This window comes from Phasianus colchicus, chromosome 15 (genome assembly GCF_987193195.1).
Source record: "Phasianus colchicus chromosome 15, bPhaCol1.hap1.1, whole genome shotgun sequence".
Taxonomy (NCBI): Eukaryota; Metazoa; Chordata; class Aves; order Galliformes; family Phasianidae; genus Phasianus; species Phasianus colchicus.
Genome location: NC_143450.1, coordinates 8,489,324 through 8,517,071, shown reverse-complemented (window position 1 = coordinate 8,517,071; position 27,748 = coordinate 8,489,324). Strand labels below are relative to the sequence as shown.

At 38.7% G+C, this 27,748-nt stretch overlaps 1 protein-coding gene across 1 annotated transcript; it reads left to right on the top strand.

The window, feature by feature from the left end:
- The first annotated feature begins 1,923 nt into the window (after positions 1-1,923).
- Positions 1,924-27,748, top strand: ADRA1B (adrenoceptor alpha 1B). The gene is made up of 2 exons (XM_031598056.2): positions 1,924-3,414; positions 18,739-27,748. The coding sequence occupies exons 1-2, from the start codon at positions 2,403-2,405 to the stop codon at positions 19,299-19,301; spliced, it is 1,575 nt and encodes a 524-aa protein (XP_031453916.1). The 5' UTR covers positions 1,924-2,402; the 3' UTR covers positions 19,302-27,748.

Below are 27,748 nucleotides of genomic sequence, written 5' to 3'. Positions count from 1 at the left end.
CTGTTGAAATGCTACTAAAGGATCTGGTTCCTCAAGGCTACAAAATTCTAATGTGCTGCAGCCAAAACCCAAGAGGAGTTACAGGCTGCTCCATTATACTTATAGGCTAGGCATGCCATGACACCAGCTTAAAAACTGCACCAAATCTTTTCTTCTCCAACCGACACTCATTTTGCAGTGGTGGGACCTTCTTACATGCCAAAAGATTGTTGTACCTGGGGAAATGCAGATTCCTTCTTACTGCTTATGCACTTGGCCTGTGTCTAACCCCTAGCTAGGATTATCACCTGTGTAGATCTAATCAGCTCTAATCAAGTTCACCCAAGTACCAAAAGCAGGAACATGCAGCCAGACTGCAGGCTGTCTGATCCCACTGGGACACTGCTACCCGAGCAGCTGCTCCTGCAGCCCTCTGCACTGAAAGCAGTACTCAGCCAGCTGTGATTACACCTTCACAATGGGAGCAAGCCCCTTGGCCTGAGGAATTTACAGTTTAAACAAACAAGGCAGAGCAATGAAATCAGAAATCACAAATGAAAGAGAGAGTTCAAGTGGAGTCCAGTGAGAATGGATAAGTGCAAACGATGCATGTCTAAAAGCAAGGCTGCTAACTGCTTTCATTAGCAATGAAAACTGTCTTACAGAGACAGAAAAGCTGAGGTTAGCTCATAGACTGAGTGTTTGTTTCTCTTCTCTTCAGTGACTCCGTGGCATGTTATCATGTCATTCGTGTAAATATTTCAAAGAAAGGTTCCCAAGTGACAGTGCTTTGCTATAGCCGCTGCTGTTGAGAAGGGCAATACAAACATCTGCCATATATTCTTCAAATAAAATTCAGACAGGGTTTTTGTTTACATGATTTATCCTTTATAGCCAGCACTCAGCTGCAACTTTCAGCCATAGATGCCTTATTAAGAATGAACCTTTTATTTTAAACACAGTACATTTTGTAATAGGAAAATCAATATACAGTAACCCAGAGCACTTCAGACAACAGCTGTAAAATATAACCTGATGGCAGAAAGTTAAGAACAGTATTTTGGCAGTTATATGTTCAGCTAATCTTTCACTTCTTGTTGTTAACAGTACCAGGCTATAAAGATCTATAGTTTTCCCTATCTAGTGACCAAAAGCTACACACGTTTTCCAGTATTATAATGCTATTAGCAGAGGTAAAATATAAATCACTCGTTACTGACTTTTTTCTTAACAAGTTATTGCAGGTATTCCCAGAGCTGTAACAGCTGGACAACAGGCCCTGTCTCAGTGATCTCACAGCCCTTTCAAAGATGACACTTTAGCATAAAGAATACATTGAAAAATGACTGAATACTTTTCACTGCTTTCACTTTGACTGTGGTTAAGGATGTTCAGATCTGTTCAAGGCTGGGATTCCATGCATTAGTTCTTACCAAAGTTATCTAGCCAGGAAAAAGATGAAGCCACAGCTGTGCCTGGTATACAGGAATATAGAATAAACATAAATATCTTACTAAAAATTTGATAATCTGCTACTTTGTCTATATTAGTGCAAAATTTACCCTGAGAAACAAACTACTCCATGATTTCTATGCCATCATTAAATATGGAACCTGGGAATAGAACAGAGATTTTTGGGACCTATTTCTCCTTAGAAAGTGGAAGATGATTAGTTCTCTAAAATATCATGAGATTTGCTTTGATCACAAAATGAACTCAAAGACTGCTTTTTTAGTGATTGAAAAGCAAAGGGTGCTACATCATTTTGTACCGAAATTGATCTGTTCACCATATCCTCCTGACTGTATTTTCCTCAAATAATAAAATTGGTTGTATTTTTTTTTTTTTTTAAGGTTTTCAATCCAAATTTCTACCTTGCAAATGCTGTAATTAAGACCGATACGTTTCATTCTATTAGCGTTCAGACGCCGATGTGGAAGCTTTAAGTTGAACCGCATTGCCCTCTAGCGCTGCGCCGGGGCCGCCCCGTGATGTCAGCAGCGCAGCCCCTGAGCGCAGGCAGCGGCTCCCGCAGAGCCCCGAACTGCTGACAAACCCCTCTCGGAGACGCACGTCAGAGCAGCTAACAGGGGCATCCTTCCAACTGAACCACAAATGCACGAGGGAAAACAGTAAACCTGTCTTTTATTTCAGGGACCGTCACGATCAAAACAGCTGCTTTCGACATCCGGCCAAGATTTCTGCCTGCTAATTTCTGTTTAAACGAGTTGATGTGAGAAATTAAGCGAGTTTGAACAGGCTATTATTTCTGACAGGCTTCGGAGGACTTCACGCTGTGCAAGTCTTACGTGCTGAAAGCTAACAGCTTGCTGGAGAGATGAGTTCTCAATCCAAACCTGGCGGGGGCTTTGCAGCAACTTCTTGGGTGGAGAGAGAACTTCCAACTGAACTCAACCATCTGCATGTTGTGCACAGGATCCAATCATAACCTGCTATGGAGAATTATTTTTAAGATGAGTACCTACCTTGCTGAGAAATCCAATTCATCAATACTTGGATATTTGAAAGTGTCTGCATTAAATAGCAGCAATGTTTCTGCAAACAGCTCCAATGAGACAACAAGCAACCTGGATTTGCCTACCTTGGATATCAGTAGGGCGATAACTGTGGGGCTCATCCTAGGTGCCTTTATACTCTTTGCTATTATAGGTAATATTTTGGTAATTCTCTCTGTTGCTTGCAATAGACATTTAAGAATCCCTACAAACTATTTCATAATTAACCTTGCAATAGCAGATTTGTTGCTGAGTTTTACTGTCCTTCCATTCTCTGCTACACTGGAAATCCTTGGCTACTGGGTTTTGGGGAGGATATTTTGTGATATCTGGGCAGCAGTTGATGTGCTCTGCTGTACAGCTTCTATTTTAAGTCTATGTGCAATTTCCATAGATAGATATATAGGAGTACGTTATTCTCTCCAGTATCCAACTTTGGTAACAAGAAGAAGAGCAATTCTAGCTCTCCTAGGTGTCTGGGTCCTTTCCATGGTAATTTCGATTGGACCTCTTTTGGGCTGGAAAGAACCAGCACCCAAGGATGAGAAAGTGTGCCGCATCACTGAAGAACCATTCTATGCTTTGTTTTCTTCCTTGGGGTCATTTTACATTCCTTTAATCGTCATCCTCATCATGTACTGTCGGGTCTACATAGTGGCTAAAAGGACTACAAAAAATCTGGAAGCTGGGGTTATGAAAGAAATGTCCAACTCCAAGGAGCTGACGTTACGGATCCATTACAGGAACATTCATGAGGACACCTTAAGCAGCAACAAATCCAAGGGTCACAATTCCAGAAACTCCTTAGCTCTCAAACTTTTAAAATTCTCTAGAGAAAAGAAGGCAGCCAAGACACTGGGAATTGTGGTCGGCATGTTTATCTTGTGCTGGCTACCTTTCTTCATTGTTCTGCCTCTAGGTAAGTTGGTAATCAAGGGATTGTGGGGAGGGAGAGGAAGAGCATAGTTGTTTACTATAAAAATCCCACAGAAAATAATCAGATGAATGAGAAGTACATAACCATTTTTGAGAACTGCGGTGAACAGATAAAAGGGTGGGAAGTGAAAGTAATTTACTTTAATGTTGGCTTTTTTGAAGGCTCATGCTGCAGCCTTGCGAAGTGTGCAGCCTGCCCCATCTGAGCCCTCCTCAGTGATGTCAAATCAAGGGATAATGCTGTCAGAGTTTACATATAAAATCATCTCTCATGGGTTTTGTTTAGATTGAATTAGCTAATATAGGAAGCTTTAACAAGAACTTCATAGACAGAAACAAAATTAGTTTCAGCATTGAAACTTTCCTTGTTCCAGGAACTGCTACAGGTTCAGACCGTAAAATAGCGTCTTCAGACATTACAAAGTGTCTTCAGTGAAAATGGGCCCAACCAAATGATGAGGTGCAAAACCCTTCTGAGCTTTAGGAAGCTGAAAGAGTTCTGATTCTCAGTTCAAATTTCACTGATCCAATCCCAAAAATAAATCCTTGAAGCCCATTTCTCTCTGCCAAACTGTTCCCTTTGGTTTCAGTAGGTCTCAGTTCAGGCATTCCAGGAGATTGTCATGTGCATTTGTGACAGCAACCTTAAACTTCAAAATATCATTAAAGTATTCAACTTAGCCTTAACAGAGCACTGCATTTCAAATCCTTATGAAATCTGCTTACATTGTCTTTAATACCAGCATCAACTCTAAAGAGGGACATTTCAAGACCTGTTAATATTGAATTACTATGCTTTGAAAAATATCTATTCAAAATTCCCTTCTGAGACACAGAAAAACTGTCAGATTAAATACAGAAAAAAGTGGAGAAAAAAAAGGGGAGAAAAAGCCCTTATTAACATTCTGTATTCACGTTTACTTACTGACCCTCCCAAAACATTTCTAATTGAGTGGTAAGTGAATACTTTTAGAGACTTGTAAAAAATTAAACCGTGTTTAACAGCCTTGTCCTGGTGAAGTGTTTTGAATTTATGATTTCTAGTCTAAATGACATTGCATCTTCACTAAATCTCAACCACAGCACATCTGCTGGAGCTACTGAAGAGTAACTGTTCCCTCTAGCTCAGTGTGTCCAAAGCTGAAAAGTCTTCATAATTCATGATCTACACAAAGCTAATGCTGAGCTAGTTACAAATTCCAAACAGAAGAAACATTGAGAGCAAAGTTCTCTTTGGCTACTAAAGTTTAAGTCCTGTGCTGTCTCTTAAAGAAAGTTTACAACATAGAAGAAGCTTCCAACTATTGCTAAAGTACACACTTAAGTGGATAGAAATTTATTTTCCCCATATGTTACCAGCAGTAGCACTGGATATGTATCTAGTAGGTCATGATCTCCTGATAGAGCAGGTTAGTGTCTCCTCTTTGATTCTGAATTATTGGAGGAACTTTGGAAATAAAAAGCAAGCATGAATGCAATAGATCACATCCTTAGCTAGCAGAAGCCAGTACTAGCACTGCTACTGGTGCTATTCAGCAAACACAGATGCAAACTAGTCCATTAAAACCATTTTGGTGACAGGGTACGACCAATATGACAAACAATTAAGTTTTCTGGAAGGGAGTCAGTTTTCCCTTTGGGAGGTTACTGCAAAAGTCCTGGTCTTTACCAGGAGGTTTAATGACTGACTGATTATGACAAAAGAGTGGAGAATTCATAGCTTGTCACAGTATTATTTTATCTTTCATTTATCTCTCATCTCATCCCAAGCCATCAGTGAGGAAGACAGCCACTCCAGCAAGCTGTATGTTGGTAGCAATGCCTGGCAGGCTGAAAGGCGACCTGCTGCTGTGGGCTCTGACCCAGCACAGCTTGGGTGCCAGTGAATCTCAACACAATCACTTCAGAGCTGTGAGCTCCTGGTGCCTGTGGGTCAGGCAGAGCTGCTGTTACAGTTAATACTAGAACAGTGAAAAAAAAAAATAAGCGTGTTAGCACTGCTAGTGCAGGGGGGGAAAACTGCTATGGCAGGAGGGTAAGATATGCATAGTATCCAACAAAATATCCAAATGTATTTAAACAGGTGGAACTTCCTTTGCTTTACTGACAAAGAATAGTGCAGTTTTCATTCATTGCCTGATTCCTTTTTTTAATTTACTCAGGACACTCCAGAGTCTTGTACTTTTCATGTCTGTATACCAGTGCATTAATGTACTTTGTGTCTGTAGATTAATGCTGTTAGGGATGACTAAGCATTGCTCACAAAAACAAGTGGGGAAAAGACCTTTTCCCAACCTGCATAATTCAGTCATTCCTAATGGGAATACTGGGTAGAGCAATGGAGAACTTCCTAAGGAGCTTGCTATTGTGCTGCATTTTTCGTAACAGAAATCTTTTCATTTTTGTCTTGAAGTTACAAACATAAAGGAAAAGTTAAGAACCCTTTTGAAAAGCACACATTGATACAGAATCCATTTCAGTGATAGGCAAATGTAGAATCCAAGCTGTATCAATGATTTACAGAACTCTCAACAGGTGCCCTGGACTGCTCCAGTCACAACCTACTCACCCATCATTGCAGAACTGCAAACTACAACATCTTTTCTACTTCTGATTCCAGACTAGATATTTACCTTCACTGTCGTGGAAGGCTTCTTCCTCAGCCTGTATTTTTCATACCTTATATCTACAAAAATCAATCTAAATCATACATTCACATCTGCATCTTTAAAATTTGTGCCTTGTTTCACTCAGTAATGCAATGACTGCACAATGGTGTTAGCAGAGTAGCTCTGGACTTCTGATGATTCAGCTGCAACACATCTGATAAGTCAGTAATCTTTGTTTCTGCAACACTCCAAAACTAGGAGTTAGTAAATCTATTTATATGTAGGAGTTTTCCTCACATCAAAAGCACTCTCAGATGTTCTACTAGTTGCCCAGCCAAAATTATAATTGTTTGGCTGTGGCACATTAATATATACAGCTACTCATTTTTATATCCCAGACAAAGGATTATTGCATCAGATGGCAGATAAACGCTGGGAACTGATGTGGTGTTGAAAGCATGGATATTGCTTGAATAAATATTCAAAACAAAGGGTGATTTTCAAGCAAGAATCACAAGGCTTTGCAAAGAAAGCTCTCTGACAGAGCTCTGTGTACAGCCACAGAGAGGAATTAGAGCACAGACACCATGAGGTGTTGAGTACTGTAAAACTATTAGCACAAAGAAGCACTTAATGATGCAGCAAAACTTCTCATAGAGAATAATGTGAGAAATTTGTTTTTTATTCCAGATATTTCTTCCAGATAGCAACAGAGCTACAGAATAGCCCCACGGTGCTTACTTATATATACTTCACAGCTTTGTAAACTTTTGCCACTCAGAATTATTTCTGGTGCAGCACAAAAAAAATAAAATGAAGACATGTGCCTTTGAGACAACTTCTCATACTATAAATTCAGTGACTCAGCTATGGAGAGTAAATATCTTGTGTTTTTAAAATAAATCTTTCTTTTCTTTCCCCTCATATAAATCCTTTCTCGATCAGAGCTACACTAAAAATGCATTGTTGAACAATGTTAACTAAAATTGATTAATCTAAAGACCAGTGCCCTGCAGCTATATGCATTAAAACTTCCTCCTTTAAACAAAGGAAGATCCAATTTTATGCCAATAATTTCATTTTAAAAATGCATCCAAAATGACAGATCATGTTTTCCCTTGGCTACCAGATAAAACTTTAGTCTCATACCCGTTAAATGAGGCATCAGACTGGGCTTGCCAGTCTTCTCCCAGCTGTAGACCTCACACAACACACATGTGCACACAAACCTAACTCCACTACTTTCACCAAAGCTTACCAACTTCCCCAGCCTATTGCTTGACTCCAGTAGTGATCAGCAGAGTGTTATTCACTCCCAAGTTCAGAGCCTAACCCCCCCCTGCTCCTACAAAACCTGTGATACTACCCACTAAATTCAGAAAAAAACTTCTTGTAACTTAACTGGCAGTGGTATAAGAACCCAAGAGCCTCAGAACAAAGATGCAACTGTTTTGACTACTCTTGTATATTAAGTTCTTTAAACCTCCCTATAATAAAAAAGAACATAAAAATCTTCTGCATGCTTATTGGTCAGCCAATACAAAATGATTCTTAAAATAAAATGTTATTCATGTACAGTACATAGATTTATGTTACGTCAGGCCAACCTCTGTATCTCTGCACTAGAATACCAAATTAGGTCTCTAAGTTTCCCATGGGAAACACTCCAAATCATTAGGTCCACCACTGCCACCACTACTGGGTTCTGCTTTCTGCAAGGCTTCAAGCCTGGTTTGTCTTCCATCTCATTTTGGTCTTGTCTTGCCTTCCGCTTTCTAAATAGCCTTACTCTATAGATTTTAGGTAATGGTCATAAAGAACAAGGAGAAATTAACAGTACATGTTGCAATCTGACCCTCTGCCCACTTTACAGCTCTAACTTTGGAACAATGTTCAATTATAATGGTGACAGCAGAAAACTGCTCCTCTTATTTTTTAGCCAACTCTTCTAAGACTAAATATATGATATGAGCATTTCTTGGCCAGTACAGCTACAGCATGTTTTGCCACACATGGAGAACAAATTTAGATTCATTTTACTACTAGAATATCTTCCTTTAATCCCTGATTTGAATCTTCTGTACGGAAGTAAATTGCATCCAAAGGATCCCAATTAGCAGTTACTTAATCATAGAATCCTTTAGCTTGGAAAAGACCTCTAAGGTCATCAAGTTCAATCATTAACCTGGAACTGCCAAGTACTTACAGATCTCTACATTTTAGAAAAAAAATTAGTTTTATCAATGCAGCCAAAATTACACAAATTCTGAAGGACTGGGCACTTCTTTCACAGATTTGATTTGCAGGTCAGAGGAACAAAGAATTTTAGAGTACAGCCTTAGGAAAGCAGACATGGAAGGCATATGCAGAAAAACTCAAACACAAAGAAATCCACACATGGTACTCATTGAGCTTCAGGGATGGCAGCATCCTCCTATCTCAAGTGTGAAAGAAAGGCTTCTCAACATCCATGATGTAGGAGCATGGACCACATCCTGATACTACTGCCATAAAACCACATTTGTCCCTTGAAAAAAAAAAATGCTGTGATTACAACAGTGACTCTTTATGGAAGTAGCAAAAAAAAGATACTCTGGTTTCCAGGCACACAAACTACATCCACTAAAAGTCTTTCATTAAATCAGGAAGTTCCAAGGAGAAAAAAGAAGTCAGGACTGAGTCAGTGGGCAGCAATAGGAAATCTCAAAATTATTGAAACCAAAACAGGAGAGAATCGATAGTTCCAAAGGTGACATAGCTTTCAGCATGCAGCAAAGCAGGAGACAAGGACCTCACGCCTTAGGAATCTGCAAACACATGCCATTGTTCAGGTTGGTAGTCGTTATGAAAGCACTGAATAAAGTTATACTTCTGCATACGGTTCTAAGGACATCAGCTGTATGTTTTTTAGTGCACCTATCTGTGAAATATGGTCAGGAATAAAAATATATGTTTCTTTCATACCCTCACTACAGTTCTGCTCTACAGCCCATAGCAAGATTTAGAGCTATTTTCGTGGGCTTTCAAGTGACATCTAGAAACCAAAAAGCAGTAATGATCAGTGTCTAAATAACAAAGGAGAAAATTTCACACAGTAACTTTGTAGCTGTATTATTCAATTCCCTGCTAGAACCCTGTTGTTAGCCAGTGATGCCCAAGACAGATTGCCTCAGTTATAATTGAAAAGTGAGAAGGGGAGAAAAAGACACTAAAGTATGCCCAGTAATTGAACATATTTAAGTATAACATGAAACGTTAGCAGATGTAGGGTGGCTTTTCTAGACTTCTCTAATCAGTAAATCATTGCAAAACAAACAGAAGCTTGGCTCATATTCTTTCTAGTTAGCAGCTGCAAAAGTCTGTATCTCTTTTGGTCAAATTTTTAACAAGAATATACTATTTCTGTCCTTACCATCAATTTTAGAGTACCAAAAGAGTTTCTTCCTAAACTAGGCCTTGATTTTACAGTATTTATGCATGAGCAACACAGTTTTTAAAAAAGTTAAATTTAATTAAATTTTTAAAAGTTAATTCTTTCCACAGTGTAAGGCATCACAGGTAGTCTGAACTAAGAAGGGACAGATCTATATACAAGCACAAACGGAATTTCTGTCAAAATTCTGTGTGCTCAATGGCTTTCTTTCCCAAATCTTGTATATTTTCCATATCTCAGATATCTATACTTTGTTATTTAAGACATAATCAGAATTTCTTTCAATAGGACAGCTATAGATAAGGCATGAAGAACCTTCACTCCGCTGGTTTAATTATTTATTTATTCTTTTTTAATCTACAGGTTTCCTTTATCTTTTTCTTTCTAGACTAGAGAAAGTTCCTATTTAACTTTTCTATACCTTCAACAAATATCAACTCACAAATAGTCTGTTGTACCCTATGTTTTTAAAAATAGTTTTCAGCTCTCCATGATTTAAGCAACAACAGCATCTTTTGTAAGAGGCTGTAGAAAAGGCAGCTGTGGACTTCAGACCAGAGCAGGATCTCTAGGCATGATTTTATAAAATCTGCATACCTGGTGACAATCTTGGCATGCCAGGAGTGCCAGTGCTAGTAGCTGCGTGGTTAAATACATTAGCACTGCTCTTCTAAAAATGCAAAGACAGTTACTTCCCTTTGCAGCTGCTTGTAAAACGAGAAGATGCAACAACAACTCTAAGTTTTAGTACGATCTGATTCTTACCTGTACTACAATTTCCATCAACAAAACTTCAAGGGAAATAAAGATCTGGTTTTATTTTGGTCACTCTAGATAAAACTCTATTTTTGGAGCCTTTAATAGTATGTCAGATTTGAGCCACCGTGAATGCAAGCCTTGTAGAAATGGTTTGTTCACCTGAAATATGAGACAGCCTTTATCAGAGATGGATAGTGTGAATGGTGAGAAATTGGGGATTTTAATTAGGATCAGAAAATAGGTACTGTAGCCTTTCCCAGTCTATAGGATAGCAAGGAAAATGTTTTCCTGAGGCTTTTCTCTTGTTCGTATTTCCGTAGAGGAAGGTACTTTTTAAAATTAGATTTGGCAGTCGTGTATGTTTGCTACTTTCATTTACCTGCTTAAGAACTTGTTTGCTTAGGATCAGGCCTTAGATTGGCAAGACTTAAAGAATTTGGTTAATACGCATCCTGAGACAATTCAAAGAGACACCAACGTCCTCAATGAACACAAACCATCATCACTGGCTTGTGGTAGTAATTTAACTCTCTTCTCTTTCATTTTCTTTAATAAATTTTATTCTGTTATTTTTGGATGCTATTCCTATTTCTCAAGATCTTTTTTTCCCCCCACTGTTATCCTAATCCTTTCTCCTAGAAGGCATGCAGGCTCTCTCAGCTTGATCAGCTCTTAATTTTATAACCATCTCTCTGTTTTATACTCTGCTGTTTGTAAACAGGGTTCTTTTTTCTATATTAAATAAGTCCAAGGGAATGTAAACAAACTGAATGCTGGAAGGAAAGAAATCAGGAGCTTGAGAAACCCAATTAGCTTTAAAACTTTGGCATGTTGACTTGGCTAAGCAAGTGGTAAAAAGGACCACAAAAAGCTTAAACACAAGACTAAAATCCTTCCCACATTCTGTAGTCTCATAACAACTGTGGTCAAACGCAGTGTATTGTTTTTATGGGAAGAATTTTGCTAGCTATCCACATGCAGCACTTCAGCTTTCCCGGTTCATTAAGAAGTGGCAGTAATTCAGCCACTAACAGCTAGCAGCAGGTCTGGCACAGCAGGAATCACAGCAGGAACTGCAGGGCAGCAGTGGTGGTTCCCAGCCAGGCCTCTGCAGCCATCTACTGCATCAGGAAAAGGCGTTTTTCATAGAAAGGCTGAGTTTTGACATAAAACAAATTTACTATGAAGTGATAATCATTTTTGCAAAAGTCATCTTCTTGAGGATAGGGTGTGATACTCTGGCCAATTCCTCTTCTCAAGTTTCAGAATACATGTTATCATTTCCATTTTGCAATGTTTTACACCACTTCTGCGATTTTTAAGACACTAATTTTCTGCATTCCAGAGAACATTGAAAAACTCAGATTTAGCTCCAGCTACATGACTCCACACTGTTCCCTCCTCTGAACAAGGATGCGTTTGCCTTCCAAGGTCCCCTTAGCCAATTCTATAACAAAACTTCCAAAGTTACAAACTTGATGGCTTTTCTTTAAGATTAAAATAATAATAAAAATCTGTGCAGTGATGCTCTCTTCCTGCTGCATTATTGCTCCATAATGTATTTTACTGTAGTTCATCTGCTGTTACAGAATATCAATAGACACACAGGACTTAAACAACTCCAGATCATTCTGTTTCAATAAAAACAAATGCAGCATTTATTCCAGTAAACAAGATCATGCACTCACCCCAGGTTGGCCCCCACCCTAAGTGGAACCAGATTGAGAAGTTTTTGAAATACGAGTTTCTATTAACTGATTAAAAACACAGCACCTGATAACCCAAAACTTACTCAGAGAGACTTTCTTTCCTTAACTCTAAAAACTTAGCAGTGCTCTTCATCAAACGTTCTACCATCATCTAATCTAAGTATCAAAGACTTTATTCTGAATATAATTGATTCTGAGTAATTCATAATCATAATTGATATCAAAGATAAATTAACAATGAATGCTTAGTTAATAGAAAGTCAATTATCACAACAAAAAGCAATTAGAGAGAGTAGCAGCTGGAGTTTAAAATTAAATGAGACATGAGAGGAAAATTAAGTATTTAAAAATGAAGAAGAAAGGAAATATCAGGGAAGTGAACATGCCACCGTAGAAAAAGAAAAAACATGAAAGGTATTAAAGAGAAGGCAGATAGTTAAAGAGAATGTGGTTAATTTTGGTCTAATATAAATAATTAAATAGTCTGCTCCCTGTAGGTACAAATAATAAACGTATGGCATTCTTGAAAATAGACACAGAATATTCTCTCCCATGAAGATGACTCACACAGATGTTAATGCAGGATGTAAAAATATTCAGACAGCTCTATCAGATGCAAGGTGGCAGCATATTGAGTTGTATCACAGGAATAGAGCCAGTAGTTGGAGGGAAGTGATAATGTCCTTTTATTAAACACTCATTAAACCATGCCTGGAATAGTGCAACCACGTAGCAAGATGTCTTACAGGGAAGGTAATGATAAACTGGAGTCCGGTGGAGGTGACCAAGGATATCACAGGGTTGAGTAGGCTATGTGAGGGGAATCTTTGGGGGTTTTTTCAGCCTGGAAAAGGGAAGGCTTCAAGGGAGCAAATGCAGTGTTGAACCTCCTTTGAGACCAAGGCTGGAAAAGAAGCCGCATGAAATCCCTCCCCACTGCAACAATTCTGTAATTCTAACAACTTCTTGACTTTTGGCCCTGAGTATAAATATATGTATATATATTCCTTGCATGAGGGATGAACAGAAGAAGTGTAACCGTACAATAGAATCACAGATGTTTCACAAATGATTGCCTGGTGTCACAAACAACTGTTGGTCATTACCCACAGTTGTTTACAACCTGTGCATGGCTGGAAATAGCACACAGGATGCAATGGTACAGAGAGATCAAAAGCAATTTCAAAAGTTTTCTTTAACTCATGAACATTATCTTACATCATCTTTTTAAGACTGAAACTCCAGATAATTACTATAGCACTTGATCACCTGACAACTGGTAGCAGATTTTCTCCCTTCTCCTGGGAGTAGTTTGAGGGGATGAATGGTTGGTTGGTTGCATTGACTGGTTTAATTTTTCCCCCATAACATGAAAGTGGAAACTAAAACATGTCCTGCGTACTACACTTTCAACATAACCTTGCCAAATATTACATTAAGGATCCTTAAATAGAAGGTCTTAACTTTCCCACACTCCTTTCTGTACACATATAGAGATCAGTGGAGAGAGGTAGAAACAGAGCAGATACTTAGATGGAAGAAAAATAAGAGAGCAGGAAAGAACATGAGAAAGCAGTGTGTATGTGTATTTACATGTGTGCACGTGTTTCACCTCTGTGAAACTAAATCAAATCTTGCTTAAGTGAAGGGTGTTTCTTTATTAAGGCTATTGTGAGTAGCCTAGAAGATTTTCCTGCTTTTCAAACTGTTAATTTAGAGACTGTTCCAAGCTACACTAAATCCTTTATGAACCCTTACAAAGACTTTCAAGTACTCCCACTGACTCCATGGACTCTGAATTTCAATAGCACAGCAGTGTTCTGGCCAGTTATTCTGCAGGATGTGTGAAGACAACTAATATACCAAATTGTTTCTCGTGATGTTCCCTAATCTTATTGAGGGTGCTTTACTTACTTTCAGCATAGTAAAGCATTCATTATAAAGAACCAGTCAGACCCTAAATTAAATTAGCTTTTATTAAATAAAATACTACTTAATTTCTTTCCATGATATTTGCTTTTGCTCAGTATATTCCCAAACAGAATAGCTCTGTCAAGCCTGCTGAGCACAGCTGGTTAAATCAATGACCAAAATGCAATAAAATCTGCTCAGATTGAGTTTAAATATTTTCTGTTCTGCATTTCTGCCTGACACAGGCTTTGCAAAAACTTTATTAGTGTAAAAGGTGCAATCAGAGATAAGATTATGGTGCTGTGTTTAATAAATCACAGTGTTTAGCACAGAAAAATAAGAGGATAGAAACCTTACATTCCCTTTGAGTGAAACTGTTCAACATGAAACATCAGGAGAGAGGTAATTTAGAGAAGAAGAGTCACTCCTGCTACTCCCATCACAAATACATCACTGAGGAGATAATCATGCGCAATATTTTCCAACCATTTTGAAAAGCAATCTAAAACAGTACAGGGAAATACTTAATCTGTTTATCAGACTGTGATGGGAAAATAGTTGGAGAATAGAGGAGGAAATATGAATTTGATGTTTACAAAGTGTGTCTAGTAGGTTTAGCTTTCCCATTTTATCAAGGTACCAAAATAGCCCACAGTTGTTTGCTTCTGACAGGTTAATTACAAAGTAAAAGCAAGCGTGCTGTTTAATAAAAGACGTTAATTACAAGAACAATGTAGAGAAGAGTAATCTTAAAAATATACAAGTTAATTCAAAATATTTTTCATCCCTTTATATTATGAAAGGCAGTGGAGCTTTGTATAATAGTAACCACATTAAAATGCTTACAAGTACACGGCATGTACAGCTACTTCCAACTATACCACCTTCTGGATGACTTAGTGCATCCTTTCTCTCTTTGTAGGAAAGGAAACTCAGGCTGGGATTCCACCCAGCAAGAAGGAACTGAATATAACAACTCAGAAACTTTCTAAAAACCTGAAGAGAATAAGTGCCCAAAGAAATATCAGTCAGACATTCCATTCTTCTGAATTCAGTTAATCCTCAACCTAAATAGTGGATATATTTACTGAGAGTATATAAGACTACAGTGACAGTGAGATTCCAGTACTGCAAATGCAAAACTCTGCTGGCTTGCCAAAAATTTAAGCCATGAGGTTTTCCTGATGAGCAAAGTTATAGTCTGCAGAGTCGATCAGAGAAAGTAGGACTAAAAGGGATCTGAAGAGGTCACACAGGGCATCCTCCAACCCACAGACTGGATCAGCTATACATAGATCAGTAAATGCACGTCTACTCCATTTTTAAGAGCCTTCAGGGTTGAAATTTTATACCTTTCTTAGGTGGGATGTTCCAGAATCTACCTGTGTTGGTAGCCTGAAAGTACCTCCCAGTTCATCTTGCTGCAGTTCAAATCACTGTGCTTCCTACATTAGCCACAGTGGACATGCAAGGTTTCAATTTCATTTACTTCCTCTTTGCAGATTATTTTAATATTGAAGACTAACTGTTGGGCCTCCTTTCAGCTCTTTTTATTCACCATGATGTACTACAAAACTATTGTCTTTAAATGACTCCATAAGTTCCACTGGTGGTCCTCTTCATTAGCCATGGATCACTTCATAGGTGGAGTTTCGCTGTTTCGTGTAGCCATTGCATATAGCCCACACAGTGCCAGCAATGCATTTTATCATATGGATCAATTAATTTCTGTTAATCTCAGGAAATATTCTTGAATTCTGATTTTTCTTTGGGAGGTAGAAAGGCAGTAGAACCCATAAAAAACACTTTTTGAATCCAGTGTACTGTGTGTTCTAAAGGTTAAGAGTCATACCAGATGTCACGGATCCACTCCTGGTAAAACAAACAATTTTTCCATAGAGAAAACTACTTAGCCCACATCCATCAGCTGATTGCTTTTACTTTCCTCCAGCTGAGACTGTCCATTGGTAAAATCAGGAGGATGCTATAGTCAGGATGACTGACAGATGAGAAGTGCTATCTGACAGCAAGCAAAACATGCTCCCACCTAGGAACTTCCTGCAATCTGTGTGAGTGTAACCTCTCTTATTGCTGGGGCCTTCTTGAAATCATTGTCTACCTGATTTGGGGGAAAAAAAGTCCCACCAAACAATAGAATCATTTTACCACACACAAAATTCATAGATGAAATTCACCTGCCTTCAGAACAGTGTATATACCTGTATGTATGTATTTGTACACATACACGAGGAAGTGTAAAAGAGTTAAGAACTCTATCCAGTTTTAACACGCCAGATTGAAATAAGATAAATTAACGAAACAGTCTATAAATCAATGTTTGATTTTTTTTAATCAAATACCCCTTGTTCAGAAGAGCATACTTCTTCCTCACCTTCTTAATTCAAAACTTAATTTAGTGGTTTCTTTATAACTTAAATGAATAAATTTCCATTGCACTGTTTGCAGAACTAGGAAAAAGTGAAGAATTAAGTACCGTTTCATGATTGTTAACTTCTTGAAATTTGTTCCCAAGTTTCTTAACTCCAGAACTTTCCTACTACTGTAGCTAGATGCTAATACTTATTTTTAAATGACACCACCACATAGCTTTCCAAACTGATGTATTCCTAAATTTTATCTGCTAATGACTCAGCTTGGGTCATGATCGCTTCTAAATGATCAATCAGGGCTCAGCGATTTTTCTAGAATCAGGACTGAATACAAGGTGCCTCTGTCAGTCAGGGTTATTATGGAGGAATTCTCCACTCTTTTGTGTTGCTGCCCTTTAATACAAAAGACCTTTGAAAATGCTTGCTGCAGCTGCCGAAAATAATCTGCTGTCATTTTTTTTTTTTCCAAATGACATTTGAAAAACAGGTTATTGTAAAAGATAGTTGTAAGCTCCCTACCTTTTTTTCTTTAAGGAACACATATTCCTCTCAGCAGTTTATAAATATTAGCCATTTTTCAGCACTCAGCTTTTTACTTTCCCTCCACCCCCCCCCCCCCCAACTCGATCTCTTTTAGTCTGTACAGTATGTGGTTGTATTTGGTTCACATGTAAGATTAAACAATTACAACCCATTTATCTGCATTGGTTCAGAGTTTTCATCTCTATAGCTTAGCTTATTTTATTTGTCCTTAGGGAATTTCACAGAATTTGTCAGCAAACTTTCTTAATAATATTTTATATATTTGAAAGCTAAACCACAGCATTTACTATGTCTAAAATTATTAAAATCTGGTGGAGGAATTTCCTACAGATTTTTAGTTATTACAGTATAAGATAAAGACAAACAAACTGGTCTGGAAAAACTCACCATTGTCCAATCAAGCTTTACACATAGAAAAAAATGGAAGCTCTTAAGACACTTCATGAGGTTTACCGGGCTTTAAAAAAAAAAAAACAAAAAAACAGTAATTCATTTTTTAAGGGAGCTCCAGAAAAAAGAGCTAATTTCAACCAGCAGCATACAAGTACACGACAAAGGAGAAAATGAAGAACTATTATTCTGAATTCACAGGATCTCTCCTGGTTTCTGTTAGCCAGGTGAGGGGGATAAAAGAGAGCTGATGCCATTTTAGTACCTGATTTTCTCTTCTGAGCCAGATCAGGTACCAATGGACACAGTCACAGAGGAGGTGAGTGGCCAGCTGATAAACATGTACTTAACTCCTTCTGGCTTCCTTGCGAGTTGAGGAGACCCAAATCCATACAGTCAGCTAGGCCAGAATTGTCTTCTAGATAAACAGTATCTGCTGTGACACATAAGAGCTATTTAACCAAGTCACTGAGAAATGCTTTTGCATAGTTTAGAGGCCCAAGCCATGGCCTCTACATTGCTATGAGATGGGAAACACGCCTAGAATCACAGCCTTCCCCACTAAGGCATCCTGACAGCCACAACTGACTCAGCGGCTTTCACAGCCCAGGAAATCTAAATCATTTCAGTGTAAAAGGTCCTCTTCTCAGGGATGCGACGCTCCAGTTTGAGCATCATCTCCCACATGAAAAGACTAAAAATCTAATTCTAGTTCTTGAAAGCAGGATGCCCTGTGAACCTCTGATCTTTGATTACTTCAGCCAGACACAAAGGTGTTTTCCCTGCTGGAAAACCATTGAATGTCTGTTTTGCTTAAAAAAAAAAAAAAAATTCTTATAGAGATTAATTTACTAAATTTAATTGATAATTCCATCTTTTTAATGATACAAATACACAAAATTTATTTCCTAGGACAAGTTTCTCATCTGGACATCCTCTGTAGTGACACTATTTAGTTGTGAACAAAACAGGAAGTATTCATAAAAGAATCTTTCTTTGGTTTACACCATTTGATATGACTGGCTGGGATATGTCACCTATCAAAATTTACTTCTAGTTTCAAGAGGTTTGTAGCCTACCAATAATCTAGCTAAACTGGGAAACATTTATAGGCTGCAAAAGAATATATTATAAGTGATAAAGCATGTCTGAGTACACTCCTTCTGAAAAGCCTGAAAATATTTAGATCTTTTTCTTCAAGTGACATTTAACAGCTCTTTGAAGAGGGCATGACCTTATTCCATGTGTGCAGTAGTTTCGATAATGGGTGTTTGATCTTTCACTGGCATACAGCAAGTTCGTTCAACAGACATACATATAGCAACTTCATATTAGTTCTACACTAAATATGTGCTTCCATATCTTTTGTGTGGATAAAGCAGTTCCTCATTAGCTTTAAAAATAATAAATAACACCTTATTATCAGAAGACCAACACCAAAAGCAGCATGTGTTAAGGATTTTCAGCAACCAGACTCTAACACTGGTCTGACAGGATATTTACCTTTTCCTAGACAGTTAAATCAATTATCTCAGATAACATCTGCTTGTTTCTTCTGAACAGGATCCCTGTTTTCAGCTCTGAAGCCCCCTGAAATAATCTTCAAGGTGATTTTTTGGCTTGGCTACTTTAACAGCTGCTTGAATCCAATCATCTACCCTTGCTCAAGCAAAGAGTTCAAGAGAGCTTTCATACAGATTCTAAAATGTCAGTGCCACCGTCGAAAGCAGTTGGGATGGTGGGCCTACAGCTACAGGAACTGGAATCGGTGCTCCTTTGAACACCCTCGGAAGGACTCTCTGGAAGACAGTGGGAGTTTCCTAAGTGGCAGTCAGAGGACATTATCTTCAGCATCTCCCAGTCCTGGCTACCTGAGCAAAATCACTCACCCGCATATGGAAATGTGTACATTCCAGGAATGGAAAAACCCCAGCTCTTTCCTGAGCCCCTTACAAGAAGGCAGCAGTCAAAAGGACCCATGCCAATTCTTTACCTTCAATCTCTTAACAGAGCGAAATGGACACATTGCTGCTAGCAGCCAAGCCTCCAGCAACGGGGACCATGAGGACATCTGTGACACAATGAATGGTAAAACTGACTGTAGTGCAAACATCATGCTGGAATGAATGGATTCTAATTAGTCCACACAGATTCTGCTCTCTTCATACACCAACCTCTGATATTTATCCCAGGCGAAGAAATGGACCATTGCACAGTTCTCAGCATGGCATTAGAAGGAAGCCAGTGAGGAACAGGCAGATTACTGTCACAAGAATGGCAAAATCTAGAGGCTAGACATATTTCTAATGAATTGTTAAAGATGCTACTGAAACAAATATGGAATGCAGAGAAGTGGCTGGATAAACCCAGGGCAGTACACAGCTAACTATTCAGCTACTGTTGTAGTGCTATAGAACAGCCAAGCACACATGTATATAGAAAGAATGTATAAATACAGGATAGGGAGGGCAAGGGAAACGCGTATGAAAGTTCGTGTGTACACGTGTGCTAGCTGCATGTTTGGATACTTGAGAGTGGAAGTGAGCAATGCAGTTGTACAGTGTTGTTTGTACCTCTCCAGAGCACTAGCTGCTGCTGATTTTGCCTGCAAAATTCTGATTGTTGCTGTACTTCATGTACATGAGCACTTTAGAAATGGAAAACAACGTCAAAGATTAAAGTAATTTCGCAACAATTTAAGCACTTGCACCTATTACTATGGAGCTGGAATCCAATCAAGTTCCCTCCTCATAATGTCAATTTTAAAATAAAACACAGCAGTTAAGTTTAAAGTTGTAACTCCTAGGATGTTCTTGACACTATGCAGTTGCTTATTTGCCATGATTTCCTTATTATCAACAGTTGTGAATTCCTCTATACTTCACCATGTTCTATTTCAAAAGTTTGAAAATACCAGCAATGATGAGAGCTCACACTCTACATTTCAGCATGTCCTGAAAAATACACAGGCTACGGAAGATCTGATTTATAAAAGCAACACTCAAATTCCTCCAAATCCCTCATAAACAGTGCTGTGAACAGAGCAGAAAAGAGCACTGACCTCTGGAGGACCAAAACCGAGCTTAAAGACAAAAATGCTGAGCCGTTGGTCGTTTCAGCGCACTTTGAAAATAGTACTGCTCTTATAGAGTTGTTTTTTACTTTGCCAGTTAGATAAAAAGAGAAAGTATTAAAACAGTGCAGTAGTGATAGAATTTCACTGTCATCGATAGTTTTAAGCTCAGTAACACAGTACGTAACATAGTTCTGGAGAATATCTTCAAGCTCGTTTTAGCTCATGTTTGGATTTCTCGTCTCTTGCAACCAAGGGTGAATCACGAAACTAATGACTGATTTTTCTTTTATTTGAAGTGGTATGAAGTGTGAAAACAGGTATTTACTCCTTCCTTCAGCTTTTCTTCTTAAGAATTTTAGTGATGCTTTCGTATAGCTTGAAACAGAGAACAAACCATGAAGAAATGTACTAAAAACACTTTGGGACAATTTAACAATGTTAGGTCCCAATGGAGAGCCATTTCCTTTTGTTTCCTTAAATGTGTATTCACAAATTAAGACAATAGCGATGGATGCAGCTTGTGGTTAGATGAAATATCTCCCAGTTCAGTCAGCAAAGATAGGAAAGTCACATTCCAAGATCGTCCCGTGGTCAGATGGGATAGCGAGAACTACGTAAGTGCATTCCGAGTCTACTCTGGTCCCATTGCAGTTAAGGCAAATCTCCTATTTGAATAGTTCCATTTTGTTGTGAGGAGGGCTGTAATTTTTTCTTAAGAGGACAATTCATAAGCATTATAAAACAGATTTACAGACTTATTGCTCATATAATGAGATTGCCATAAATAATATTTTACCTACTTGTGATATGCTAATATCAATTTACCATTTTTGAGCCTACAAATGGCAAAGAATTATATTTTCAACCTTTCGCTATAATTTTTTTTTGGAGGGAATCTACAGAAATTTGTGAAACACTTCTGGATTTCGTAAAGCTTAATTGGAAATGAATTTCTTTAACCACCTAACAGCACAAGTCAGCCAGATTTTGAGTTACATGTGACTTATAAAAAAGTAAACTGAAGCAACTTTATCCACATTTTACAGTTTCTATGTGATACTGGTGGATTTCAGAAAAAAAAACTAGCACTTCATTACACTAAAGCCTTTAACTATGTAGCTCTCAGAGACTAACAGTTCTTTTTATTAGATTCTAATTCTAGCAAGACTGAGAGAGATCTCTGATCGTTATTTAAGGGCCTCAGCAGAATTCTATAATTATCTACGACATCAGAGAGGCTTTTATCCCATACTGGGGTCACCTACCAGTATTTATAAACTCCATACACTTCTTATGTATAATGTTACAGAATCGACAAGGTAAGTTCCCTTACTGCTTCTTTAAAATTTCTACTAGAAGAAAAATCTCAATTATTTTACTACTGAAAAAACAGCTCTCTCTAAACATTCTAACAGGTCAGGAAGAAAAGATTTCCAATAACATCACGTTAGTCCACCCTTTTAGAATAGCCAGTGCCTTATTCAGGCCAAAATCCTCAGAGTGCCAAAAGTCCCAAAACAACTATTGTATAAAGCCTTAGAGAGAGGAGGTATGAAGGTGTTGCACAGACAGATACCAATATTTTTACCCCAAAAGATTTGTGCTATAAAGGCTACTAGGCCCTGCTGCTACAGCAGTATGGACACATTCATCCTTGCTGGAGCCAGAGCACTGCTGATCTTCGCATCGTACATCTTTTTAGCAGGAGAGACACATTTGAACTGCATGCAAAACATACATGGTTCAAGGTCCATGGGTTCTCTACCCTGCAGTGCTTCATTTCCTCAAGCCTAAGTCTTGCAAGTATGTGAAGCGCCACAACCTTCTTGGGACATGAATGTGTTATGCTGCCTCGACAAGAAAACAGGAAACAAAAGGAAGCTCTGCTTTGGATATCTCTGAAACAAGGGAAAACAAGAAGGGGTAAAGGCTTATTTACATTGAATGAATGTTGAAGTTGGAAATAATGAAAGGCAATCAAAACAGATATATTCTATCCTTTCTAAGACAGACAGGACCATCAGACACATTTTTTCTTAGCATGTTCATTAGGCTACATCCTAGGGGATCATCTGATATCTCCCTAGCATCAGACAGAAGTGATAAACTACACACTCCAGCACTGCAAACTGGGATAACAGAAAGAAGCAAGAATTAGTTTGGGCAGCACCTGGTACGTACTTCAGATATCATTTTAACAGATTATACCTCATTCTTCATAACTTCCCAATTAAATTTTAAAATTAGAGAGCCCACATGGCATAACTGTAATAAATGCACGATGGATTCCTTATGTCGCTTTAAAGTATGTTTCACTTATGGAATATTTTCTTTCTTCGGAAGAGTCATGATAAAATGCAGAACTTAATTCATCTCCAGCCACAGCTTCAGCAAAGATACAGACAACAACCATACTGATTATTAAAACAGAGAAGAAAAAAATACACGTATCTGAAGGAAGGACCACAAGGACTACAGCTGAGAAAGACAGACACACCAGCCTAAAATATGATACCCTTACGAGGCCACCTGACTTCTCAAGAATAAATCTAGCTTGAATGTCTTTTTTTTTTAGTACAGGAATCCTCTGTGACTATCAAGGCAAATGAGACCATTGAGGAGACCACAGAAATCATCTTTTTCAATCTTTCACCATGTAAAGCTCTAATAGGATAATAACAGCAGGGTTCTAAAGTCTTCGGCTACAGCAGATGAGAACAAGTCCAAATACAGCAGCCACAAACAAAGAAATAAAGGAAAAAGAGGACCTCAGAAGGCCTCAGATAAACAGGAATCTTCAACAAGGCATACCCTCAATTCCACTGCCAACCCTTAAATGAGGTCTGGGAAGGGGTGGATCCTGACTTGCATTGCATGCACCTGAGCTCCCCTGGGTTGGCCCTGCCTTCCTACCAGGTGCCCAATCACTGCTTCAGGCCGTGACTTAGCATTTCCACTACACACTTGTTGTAGTGTTTTCCTTCAAAGGAAGAATTATTTGGGTCAGGGCATTGTCACCAACGCTACAGGACAAGCCCGTATCAGCCAAATTTTTAGTACAGCTAGAATTCATTTGACAAGTAGAACATCCATAATTTAGTAAAATGGCAATTGGAACACCACTGCAGTCTATCAGATGAAAATACAGTCCATCATGCATATTTTTTTTCTGCCTAATAACCGACCTGCTCATGAACCCATTTTGTGGGCAAATAGATTTGCCCCCAAAGAGGAGTTACAACCATTTAGCACAGAAGTTGTTCATAAAACACTGTGAATTTCTCCAGGTTAAGCTACTGTGTGGAGTTTAATCACTAACTAGAGGCTTGTACAAGCCATTCAGTTGAGAGGCACAGCTGTAATGGCTTGCAGAGTATTGTTACAGCCCAGCTGCACATAAATTAAACCCATTAGGCTTCAATGCGCTCAGCTATCATGAAAGTGCTTCTTATTTTTGAAAAGAGTTATGGTAAAATCAATCTCACTGAATGAGACTGAAACTCTAGAGCATTTTACATTCCTTAGTCTTTGGAAATGCAGTTTTCTATTATCTTTCCAAATGCAACAGGAAGAGAAGAGGGGACATTAATATTATGAAGTGCGGCTTTACTCTGAAAATGTAAAAATAGCAACTGTATATTGAACAAATGTTCTCCCTGCTCTCAGTCATTGTACTTGACTTTCACCTGATACAAATTAGCATAAAATTGCACAACACAAGAGCTATGGTATGAAACTATTGGTATACCAACAACTGCTCATTCCTATTAGTGACTAGGAACTAGCCCACTCATTCCCACGAGAATAAAATGGATTTTCTTTCAATATGCTCTACAACAGCTACTCTTAACTTTTTTCCAAACCAAGTTTCAATGCTACAGCTACCATATTTCATTGGACAGAACATGGCACTATGAGGATGATACAATGAAATGTCAATTTCATCCTGAAGTTCTGAAAAGGAAATATTTCAGCTGCAGCTGACATGAACATGCATCATATTGGTTTTAGCAACTTTAATGAAGCCAAACAATGTTTCCATCCACTGAGACTGTTTTGGATCTGGAAGGAGTACTAGATGCCTTTCTAGAGAAGCATGTTCTAGTGCAAAAGGTAAGTCATGATTCACAAAACCAGGAAAAACACCTGAAGGAGTAACAAAGTGGTCAGGGCACTAAGCTAGGAAAATTCCAACCTTAACAACTGCTTTGATGTTTCATCTCCTGGCTGTATAATCATAGAATCACTCAGGTTGGAAAAGACTTCAAAGACCATTGAGTCCAACCTAACCATACTAACTAACCCTAACTAACAACCCTCCACTAAATCACGTCCCTGAGCACCACCTCCAGGGATGGTGACTCAACCACCTCCCTGGGGAGCCTATTTCAGTGCTTAACAACTCTTTCTGTAAAGAAGTGTTTCCTAATATCCAACCTAAACTTACCCTGGTGCAAATGACCTTGAGGCCATTTCCCCTTGTCTTGTCACCCATCACCAGTGAGAAGAGACCAGCCCCACTCTCGCTGTAAGCACCTTTCAGACACTGAAAGAGAGCAATAAGGTCTCCCCGCAGCCTCCTTTTCCCCATACTGACCATTCCTAGTTCCTTTGGAATCTCTTCATAGGGCACATTCTCCAAGCCCTTCAGAAGCCTTGTTGCCCTTCTTTGGACCTGCTTCAGCACCTCAATGTCCTTTCTATACTGAGGTGCCCAAAATTGAACACAGAACTCGAGGTGAGGCCTCACCAATGCCAAGTACAGGGGCAGGAATTACTTCCCTAGTCCTGCTCACCACACCATTCCTGATACAAGCCAGGATACTATTGGCCTCCTTGGCCACCTGGGCACACTGCTGGCTCATATTCAGCCAACTGTCCGTCAGTACACCAAGGTCCCTTTCCATCAGGCAGCTTTCCATCCACTCTTTCCCAAGCCTGTAGTGTTGCCTGGGATTGCTGTGACCAAAATGCAGGACCCGACACTTGGCCCTATTGAAACTCATGCAGTTTGCCTTGGCCCATTGATCCAGTCTATCCAGGTCCCTCTGTAGTGACCTTCTCCCCTGATCAGGCAGATCAACACTCCCTCCCAGATTGGTGTCATCTGCAAACTTACTGAGGGTGCACTCAATCCCCTCATCAAAATCATTAGTAAAGATGTTAAATAGAAGCAGTCCCCGTACCGAGCCCGGGACCACTCATAATCAGGAGCCAACTGGATTTAACTCCATTGACCACAACTCTTTGGGCCTGACCATCTAGCCAAAGTTTCATCCAGCAGAGTGTACAGCCATCCAAACCATGGGCAGCCAACTTCTCCACAAGAATGTTGGGGACAGTGTCAAAGGCCTTACTAAAGTCCAGATAGACCACATCGACAGCCTTACCCTCATCCACTAAGCAGGTCACCTTGTCATAGAATGAAATCAGGTTTGTCAGACAGGACCTACCATTCATAAACTCATAATATAATCTGCAGAGACACTTCTCAGAGCAAAGAACAATAGTCCTTCCTTTCAGATGTCTGTGCACAACATTATGGCACATTATTCCTGGCATAATGCATCTTGAAGTCCCAGCTTTAGGTACTATAGAAGCATGGCTTCTATACCTTTTTCCACCATATCTTTTTCTCTAGATTTAAGACACTTCCCAAAGTGATGAGGAAATATAACCAAAGAGTCTCTTACAGAATGTTATGCTAACTGGCACTACGATTTTTCTCTTCCTTTTTTTTTTTTTTAACTAGATTAGAAAGCACTGATCCAAAATCTATTCAAACAACAGCTGAAAGTGCTTACCCTCAGCAGATATATCTAGACTGCAGATCTGACATGCTTGCAGATACCTTCCTGAAGCATACAATCAGCAAAGCCTTTGGACAAGGAAGAGATTCAGGATGCACTGTGCCCTTTCACCATGTCCTACATCTGCAGGTATCTTTCAGCTTAGCTTCACCCAGGTAGTGTGTATTAGATCCCATTGTCAAATGCCTCAATCATCATTGTGTAGGATTCACAGACAACAAGACTACAGTATTTTGTAGTCTTTTGTTATCATTCTAGATATCCTTACTTGTGCAGACATATTTGTTTTTAACCAAATACCTTCTCCTTATACTTGTCTTGAAAGTTCTAGAAGACCTATACATAGCATTTGGCAAATATGTTAAGTATGAAGGAAAATCACCAAAGGATCCAGAGAAAAGGGGAGGAAATTTTTACATTAGTGGCTTATTGGAGCCAGCTGCTCAGCTAACATTACAGACAGAAATTATTGATCTTCTTAAGCTCTCTCTATCTGTTACTTACTATTTTGTTTCTATACATCTATATGCAAACAACTCATTATTCTCTTGGGATGTGTAATTATTGGTTTGTCTATGAAATGGGAGAGAAATTTCTCTCTGAATGCGCAGTAATCAGAGCATCATTAACTATGCTTTCTGTGTTTAAAGTGTACAGAAATCTTTTACTCTGTTCTCCTGCTTGTTTAGAAATATTTGTGTCAGCCAGCTGAAAATAAGCAAAACATTTTAAAGGCACCAAAGGCACCAATAGAGTTCATATATATTGGACAGTGTGCAACAATTTCTGGGAAACACAGAATGAAATCTAGGTATTAAAATAGATGTCATCTAGCCTGTGCATGCAAAATTCTCAAAAAGTAACAGTCCTTATTCCAATATATTCCAAAACTGTTTTCACCTTTGGTTATAGATAAAAGATGTGGATATAGATCTAAGTTTGTGAACAACATATGGCTCATTAACTTGCATTAATCTTTACTGTGGTATTTTAAAGAACTGAGGCTTACACGTCTGCCATCTGTCAGATTTCTTTCCCATTCTCTTCTTATTAGCCTTTGAACCTCTTCATTGATTTCTGCAACACTGAAAAGAAGATGAATTAAGAAAGATAATCAATTCCATGTTATGAAAATTGGCGGCCAATTAGAGTGAAGGGACCCATACTAGGGCCTACTCTCAGGTGAAACCTTTTTGAAGTCTGTCCCTTCATCATTTTCAAAGCCTGCTGGCTACTTAGGCTCCTGCATGCTAACCAGCTAGTCAGCACATATAGCCAAGAAGCAACCAAGCCACGTGCTCCCATTTGCCTGATAAAGCATGGCAGTGTGTAATACAGCATATTGGCAACATGGAAGACAAATGAGGGTGCTGAAAACACTAAGTGAAAGGGAAAAGTGTTAAGAGAGAAAGGTCACAAACCCATAGATTAGCCTTTACTCATCCTAATGGCCACCATGTTTATCTGACTGGTTTATAACTAAAACAAGCAACGCTTTTCCATAGAGAAAAGCAAGACTATTATTAGTATGTTTATGTAATTATGATGTGAACTGATGCTCTTGTATTCCTCTGTTCTGTCATCTTGGATGCAGAAGAATGAAGTTAGGTTCAATTTATACTCATTTACAATCTACGTTGTTTTTTGTTTTTTCCTTCAAATATCCATAATTTTAGGAATATTCCAA

Coding starts and splice junctions, on each gene's coding strand:
- ADRA1B (XM_031598056.2), top strand. CDS start 2,403: ATGTTGTGCACAGGATCCAATCATAACCTGCTATGGAGAATTATTTTT. Junction 3,415..18,738: donor CTTCATTGTTCTGCCTCTAG/GTAAGTTGGTAA, acceptor TCTTCTGAACAG/GATCCCTGTTTTCAGCTCTG.